The sequence below is a fragment of the Aptenodytes forsteri genome, unplaced genomic scaffold, assembly GCF_000699145.1.
Source record: "Aptenodytes forsteri isolate BGI_AS27 unplaced genomic scaffold, ASM69914v1 Scaffold51, whole genome shotgun sequence".
Lineage (NCBI taxonomy): Eukaryota > Metazoa > Chordata > Aves > Sphenisciformes > Spheniscidae > Aptenodytes > Aptenodytes forsteri.
The window spans coordinates 3,324,467-3,332,779 of NW_008795495.1; the positions used below are offsets into that span (position 1 = coordinate 3,324,467).

General features: G+C 41.1%; 1 protein-coding gene across 3 annotated transcripts in view; it reads right to left on the reverse strand.

The window, feature by feature from the left end:
- KLF12 (Kruppel like factor 12) overlaps positions 1 to 8,313 on the reverse strand; it is a 263,096-nt gene that overhangs the window by 102,363 nt on the left and 152,420 nt on the right. For all 3 annotated transcript variants that reach the window (XM_009281721.2, XM_009281722.2, XM_019472692.1), the window contains exon 4: positions 688 to 1,231. In XM_009281721.2, coding sequence (XP_009279996.1) covers positions 688 to 1,231 — 544 coding nt within the window. The remainder of the gene's footprint in view (positions 1 to 687; positions 1,232 to 8,313) is intronic.

The window sequence follows — 8,313 nt, forward strand, 5'->3', positions numbered from 1 at the left end:
TTGGATATTAAGAAAAATTTCTTCACCGAAAGGGTTATCAAGCATTGGAACAGGCTGCCCTGGGAAGTGGTGGAGTCCCCATCCCTGGAGGTATTTAAAAGACGTGTAGATGAGGCGCTTAGGGACATGGTTTAGTGGTGGACTTGGCAGTGCTAGGTTAATGGTTGGACTTGATCTTAAAGGTCTTTTCCAACCTAAGTGATTCTATGATTCTATGCTACCGCTCTTTGGTCCAAAAGCCTTTCCTTCGCATGTTCCTACAGCCCAACGATTGCTTTCTTTTTGTGTAGAAACAATCTCTCTGACATTCCTTCTCTTGCCAAATCTGTATCACCTGGTGAGTTTTCCATGTTCATCTATGATGTTTTATATACATTGTCATTATTCCGTTGTCCTATTTCTTCAGCTTCTGGGTAGGATTTATTCCTCTCAGGACAAAACTTGCCACAAGTTGTCTGAGCATCCAGCACCACTGCTGACCTCAATCTTTATAAAAATATTTATTTAGTTTGAAGAACATCTGGGATAAGATTTTTAAAGGTTCCTCCTGATAGTGTAAGTTAAATGTCTTTTCAGCAAACAACCCTGTAAGTTTGTAAACTAACAGCTTTACAACTTTGTTATGTTTTCCTCATATAAGAGCAGTTTTAGAGATGACACAGATGCACAAAACTGGTTCCACCTTACCTTTGACGTGGCTTCTCCCATCCTCCAACAGTGGTACTACTATAGTGTTGTTCATATTCCCAGGTGATCTCACAGCTGTATAGACAACAGGTACCGACTGTACCACCACGGGGATACGGTGCACGTGACTCATTTTGTTAGACTGCAAGTTCATGGGGCTTGAAGGTGGTACTGGATGGATAATGTGCAAAAACTGCTGGCCTCCAACACCAGACGCAGAGGCCACAAGAGGACCTGGAGTTAATACTGATGGTACAGATGCCGCTGAGGATACTGATGTTATTACTGTGGGTGATGACGCTGGCCGACTAGAAGAAGAAGAAGTAGAAGTAGAAGAAGGGGAGGAGGCTGATGCTGTCATGGAAACCGGTGAAGATGAAGCTGCTGTAGGGGATGACCTGGCTTTGTTTATTGACAAGTCCACTGGTTCAGTCTGTGTTTGGAAATGGTCTGTAGATAATGAATCCTCCACGGGGTCTGCCTTCATGTTGTTTAGTAACAAGGGTACAGCTTCCATATCTGGGTAATTGTGGACGTTTGGAGACTGTTGAGGAAGGACAAAGGGACATAGTTACGTATGTGGCTAAAGATGACTTGCACACCCAATTGCTAATGCACATCACACAACATGGTCATGAAAGCCACCGGATTTGTTTCCTTTTCTTGTGTCAGCTCATAATTTTAAAGGACAAATCATGCTAGAAAGCACAGACAAGTTCTACTCCCATTTCTTAGAAGGTGGCAGGATTAACTGTACAAAATCACCCTGTTTCTTTGCACTACGCAAAGTCATCAGTGACAAAAATTTTAGTATCTCCACAGGTAGCCACTATTTATATTCACAGGACATTTCCTCCCAACATCTAACTTGAAGCTACAGCATTACTCTCTTGTGTCATCTCCAACAGACATGAAGAAAAACTGGTCACTACCATTTTTCAAACAACTTTCTGCATGCTTGAAGTCTGTAATTTCCCCCTACTTGCCTACCTTTTTCTAGACTAGGCAGACCTTGCTTCTTCTCTCTGTCATGTCACCTTTAAAAGAACAAGCCTTAGCACTCTTTATTTGCTCTTTGCATGATCTTTCTAGGTTTGTCCGCATCACTTTTCAGAAGGCAGTGCCTTACGCTAAACACCGTCCTTCAGTTCAGTGTCTGACTTTTTGCATTCTGCATGGTTACTGATAATGAACTTACAGGTCAGTACAGAGCCCCACATTTGTATGGTTGTTCTGTTACAGGCAGCAATGGCTACAGTGATTCATTATTCTGAATTAGTACAGTAGATAGCCTTCCCCGTTGTTATAATTTTAATTTTTTTTATGTTTCCATACTAATTAAGAACAATTTTCCTGATTTTGCAAAATAATTTTATGTTTTAGACCAACTCTTTCAAAGCTGGTTGGTCTAAATTTATTCTAGACTGGTGCCATCCACTATTTTTATAGTTTTATTCCTTATTTCCATCACCAAAGAGGTTAATAGAATTTTTGAATAATGCTAGGCCAAAGATAGATCCCTGGAGAAGCTCATTTGATATATCTTTCCTTTTTGACAGTACGTCATTAATAACTGCTCTTTAAAAATGTTTTTTCAAGTAATTTTCAATAGGCAGAGCAAGGAGGGAAATGCCCATTGATAACCTGGTAGTAAGACAAAGCACAGCTCTCAGCTCCTCAGCTAAGTACCTCCATGGCACTGCACTGCAGCAGAGCTTCTCTGCAGGCACACAGACGCCATTACGTGCTGTAGTATGGAAAACCAACCTCAATAAAAAACATTTGCCAAGCTACTTCAAACCTCACTTGACCCAAAGCGATTTTTCCATATACAGATCTAACAAGCAATCTTTTTATGGTACCTAAGCAGCTCTAAATGCATTCTCTCGATCTCTAGATTACAGTATTTACTAAGTATCTAAAAATACTAAGTCAGAAATATTTAAGCCACAAATATTTTAGTTCGTCTACTCTAAATAAGCTAACAATCAAGCAAGCTGTGAATTCACTTTGGGATTTTTATAATCAACTATGTTAAATATTTTCATGGAGAACCCTCCTGGTTTTGAGTCAGAGCCAAATTTCATCACAGAATGGAGTTCTATTGCAAAAGGAAAATAGAAACACTAATATTAAAAATTGTAATAATAACAGCCTAAGTGGATATTATCCCTGGCATGCTGAAGGATGAGATGTTCTAGTAGATCCCGTCTATTCAGCTGATTTAGACTGGTTCTTGGATCTGACATTTTCCCCCATTTGAAAGCAAGAACGTCTCTGGAACAGTGAGTCTCTTCCTCTATTCATACACAAATCAACTTAAAACAAAGGAACCCCAATTCATCCGGCCCCTGGACCCTGCTGTTCTGCTGTAATACAAATAACAAAAGAAAAAATCCCTTTATAAAGACAATGGGAAGTTCTCCTGCTAAAAAAGAACACAGAGTGAAGAACAGGTCACTTTTCAAAGTGCATAAAACCAGCTACGAGTGACAAGGTTACGAAAACCTCTTCCTCAGGAAGACAAAACTGCCTGTAATTGCCCAGTGATGATTCCTGGTAACTTCCTCTGAAACACCTTATCCAGGCTATTGTCAGTAATGAGATTCTGCATTAGGTATACCATATGTGCCATGATAAAGACAAAATCATAAACATAGATGGCACAAGTAGTTCATTTGTCAAATCTTGACAAGTCTTATATACGCAATGGGCAAACAGACTGGTTCTGCTGAACTAAACAGACTGGTGGTAGCGTGAAGGCAAGGCGGAGAGGGACACCCTGCACAGGCTATACCCAAATCTTCATAAGGCCAAAGGCAACATCTTCCATCTAAAATGTTTGAGAGAAGGGGGATAAATGGGATCAACTCATGGGCAAGGGAGATGAGTGATCCCCTTGTGTCATGGCTGGGCAAGGGTCATCTAGAAGCAGTACGAATCGCCAGCTCCATCCACAGGGCAGATAAATGTGCCACGGAGGATATCCTACATGTTGATGTACTTCCAGCCTTCCCCTGGGTGCCAGAGGCAGATTTCAGGTTGACCCAATGCCACCTGCCTCAGCAGCACAACTTGTTACTCTGTGAGCTGAAGGATGGATTACCCTGCTGTTGCTGTCCTCCATTGCTCTTCAGAGCACCCTGGAGTGCTCTGAGGGCACTGGGGACTTGATACACCCAGCGTATGCACGTCAGACTGAGTCTTTTGACTTCTGGGATACTTCTAAGACTGGACACAAGGGATCCACACGGACCTCGAAAGCAGTCCATCATCAAACTGAGCACAGTCTGCCCCAAAGTCCCACCTTCCTTTGCAGCAAGGAGCATCAGTTCCCTTACAGGAAGAGTAAGGAAGAACCCCAAACCCTTATGTAGCTGATGCCACACAAAGTACTTGTTCCATGGGTAGAGTCAATTGTCTTTGAGACAAAGCACAGGTCATGACTTACAGATTTTTCTGGACTGTGCTAAGAACAGGCCTTTGTTTTACTATAGTAATTACACCTAGTCCTTTGGGAATTTAAAAAAAAGGAAAAAAGTATCATGTAACTGCAGTCTATCATACAAATCACTTTCTCTTTTAATAGCTCTTCTGCATTTACTTTTGTACTGTACATTCTTTATATTGCAGCTACCTTTCAGTAGGTACCCTCTTCTTGTCTAGAGCTGCTGGAGGGGCCATGCAGTCTCTATGTACTACAGTAATACAGTTGATATGATTATTTCAGTCTTCAGTAATGAAACTAAACTCGAAATATTTACAATCCCTTCATGAATTTCTCCAAACAGGATGAAAACTGGTATGCCCTTCAATGACCTCCTTTGCTTGCCAAAACTCTAAGACTAAGAACGCCCTTTCTTTGGTAAATTCAGGCTGTGACTGATGTCAGTTGACATTACAAAAGACAGTAGGATCCTTATCAAAACAGGTTTGTACATCCCGTACTTAAGATAAAAATTGTAAACAAGTGTTATATTTTGTTCTGGTGGTAGTGAACAAAGAGATCTACCCCAACAACTCACGCTCCCTTACAGTGACCTACGAGTGGTATAGATGTTTCTCCATGATGTCAGATTTTATCTAAGCTGCCAAAACTCTATTTAAGCTGTATTTTAATCAAAACTTCGAACATTAAATTATCATTATTTTCTGAAAATAGATGGTATTGCAAACCTTTCCCAACGATGATGACTATTGCAGAATTAGGAACTACGTGACGAAGAGTAGCAACAAAGCCAAAAGGCATGGCTGAATTCTCAGCACACTATTTCCTAGTATCTCCCCAGGACGTTATTAACCAAGCATTAGCTGTTCATTTCCCTAGATGTTGAGTGTTGCCATTAGTTTTATTTAACGGAACCACATCTTTTCTAATTGAGGCGATCGCAACACTACGGCTGGGATATTCAGAGGTATACCTTCAGCCATTCTGTCAGCTCATAAAGTCAATTGGATGAAAAACAAATGGTTGCATGTTTTTTCTCCTGTCTCTATTCCTGCCTTTCCATCCTCTTCTAGTAAACCAGGCTTCTTGTGGTGGTGTGGGCTCAGCTGATTGCTAGTTTGGGTGTCTGAAACAGGTTTTCCCCGTCTGGCTCCCAAAAGTGTCTGTGTTGGTTTTGCAAACTTCATTTTGGTTTTAGGGGTCTAAACTCTGTTGAGAGTTTGGCAGCTTTCAGAGTGTTCGGTGGGTTAGAAAGGGTTCAGCCTGAGGTCCCTGTAACCCAGTGGGCTTGCCTTGGACGCCAGCCCAGACCATGGGAATACAACATGAGGGGGTACAGCTCCATGCGGCTTCCCTCATCGCACTGCTCCAGCCCGCTGGTACAAAGGAGAGGGACAGCTTCAGCCCTGCCTCCAGCTGGGACTGAGAGGCAAATCTCAGCAATGCCTCTCTCTGCAACACTGCCGTCACATCCTTATGCTGTTCACCATCCACTCAAATCCAGGCTGAAACAGAACTGGAAGGCAGGTTAGGATGGCTCCCTGCTAGAAAAGGCTTTTTAAGACAGCTGCAGCCTCTACTAGTCAGTGCTCTTGGCTCATGCTTTTTGTGCCTGCCCTTTAAAGCTGTACACCAACATTCTCTGCAGTGCCCCATTGCATTAGCTTGCCATTAATAAACGCCGCCAGGAACATAACACGTGATTTCCCTATTCACAAAGCTGGTTTTGGCTGTGTAAAAAAGCATTCCTTACTGCCCGTTTCCCTGGCCATTATGGAAAAACAACCAGCCAGCCACACAACCAGCCACAAGATCCTGAGTGAACCATGGTGAAGTTATGGCCGATAACGTGTTATCTGCTGGATGGCCACCCTTTCCTGCACAGTTCTACTTCATCTTCCTTCCAGCCCCCTGAACTCCACCTCCTCTTAACTTACTTTAGGGTAAATTTTGCAACAGCCCGTTTCCACTCTCTTACTCTACTCATGGCAATCTCCTCTGTGTACCAGCATTGTCTCCCATCCATAACCAAGCCAGGAAGAGCTCACAGGTTCCACACAGCTGAGGTTAAAACCAGTGAAAAAGCAAAGATCATTTTGTTTTCAGCAACTCATCCTGATGCCTTGCGGTTCATCAACTTCACATGGTACTAAGCTTCAGTGAGTCTTTATGCCTCTGTGGAGCTTTATTGCTCCCGCACAACAGAGTTTACAAACCTCCAACAATCAGTTGTCAGCTTTTAAAGTGTTCTTCCTTTCTGGCAGCAATCTCCCAAGGTCAAACAATTTGTAAGAAAGCATACCAAAAAAGCTGTCCTTGATGACGGAAACCGAACAGACTAAATTTAGCATTTATAAAATAAGCTGGCTTTGAGGACAGCAAGTTAAAAAATAAATTGCTAAACATTTAACTCTTCAGTCAAATTACACAAGCCCCCTTCTTGGTTGTCATTGTGCTGCCCCACCTTGTTCTGCTCTGGCATGAGAAATTTCAGGCAGGATGATTTTGTTTTGCCACAGTTAAAGGAGAGTGAGATGAGAAAAATCATACTCCTTTTGAAAAGCTACCCACAATTTTAACCATGTTGTTTCCACTTACACACCAAAACACCAAGGCTTGGCAGTGCAGGCATGCAGTCTTCTGGGCAGGCGGTGCAGAACTGCACCCAGCTAGAGCAGCTTTCAGCTCTGATCATCATGCTTGGAGGGTGAAATCTAAATAACCAGGAATATTCTGCAGGTTACAGATTTTCTAACACTTCACAGTAAAAGAAACACATGCTAGGTTCAAAATGACAAAAACCACTTGCTCTAGCAGAAGTAATTTGATGTTTGATTTCAAAGTGGATGTTTCCAACCCTCAAGGCCTAAAAATAGAATGTCTATTCTCTTTGTGAGTCTGAAGAGGCAAAAGAAACTCAGCACACGCTATGAGGCACAGGTGGCCTTTGTTAGCAAAGTGTTGCTAAATGTCTAGAACCTACAGAAGATGCCCCAAAATAAACCAGAATTAACTAAGAGCTGGGGAGACCAAATTCAAACCAACCATTCACACACAGACAAGCAAAATTCAAGCTCCAAGGCTGCAAAAATTATCTTTTAACTTTTCCTGAGCAGTCACACTACAGTGTTATTCCACAACCACTTCAACAATAAAAAAGTACCATGTGCTGCAACCTTTAGTAACAGCTCAAACTAGGACTGGGGAAATGTGCTTCAAAATGAAAGGAGATCTCTATGCAAACAGCATTAGTTTTTAAACATGTTTAACAATGAATGCAAATACATCTAGTGTGAAATGACTTATTTTTAAATAATACATTTGCAAAGACAGAGTAAGCATTAAGGTTATTTGGCATTTAACTCTCCTGTCCCAAAACTGACACATTTACCAAAAGGTTTCCCCAATGGCACAGAAGGACAACAAGTGATTACAGACTTCTACAGCCCAATAAACTAATCAGCCCCTGTACTATCTGGTACATTAAATGTAAAAATGATACATTTCTTGACCATGAGGCCAAATTCTCAGTATCTCAAACTCTACATAGGCCTGCCGTGATTTTTTTGAAAAGCAACAAAACCTACCCCCGCAATCCCTAAATCATTAATACATTCAGAAAACTAGCTGTTCAGCATAGATGTATTATTTATATTTGAGCAGTGTTACTAGAATGCCCTATCAAAGGAAGAATCTGTTGAAAGAAACTAATTTATGCCCATCACTATGACACAGCTCCTCAGAGAGAAACGAGTGTAACAAAGGTGTGGAACAACAGTATTGTAAAAAGTGGCTTGCAATATTACTTGCTTAAGCATATAAAGAATACTGATAATATATTAGTATTCCTTGTATTAATCCATTTTAGATTTGAGAATAATTTCTGAACAAATGGCAGATCCCTAAATAATTGTTAAAGGGGAGGTAAAATACCATGAAAAAATATCTTATTGCCCCCAACTCAGAATTATGCTTGGGATTTAAAAAAAAGTTAGTTTATAAAATCCCAGACAACAAGAATTTCACATATCCACCTAGCAGCTCTCCTCATAAGTTTTTCCCTCATGTTTTGGGGGTAATTCTTCTCCTTTTAAATTTCATAGAATCATAGAATCATTTATGTTGGAAAAGACCTTTAAGATCATCAAGTCCAACTGTTAACCTAGCACTGCCAAGTC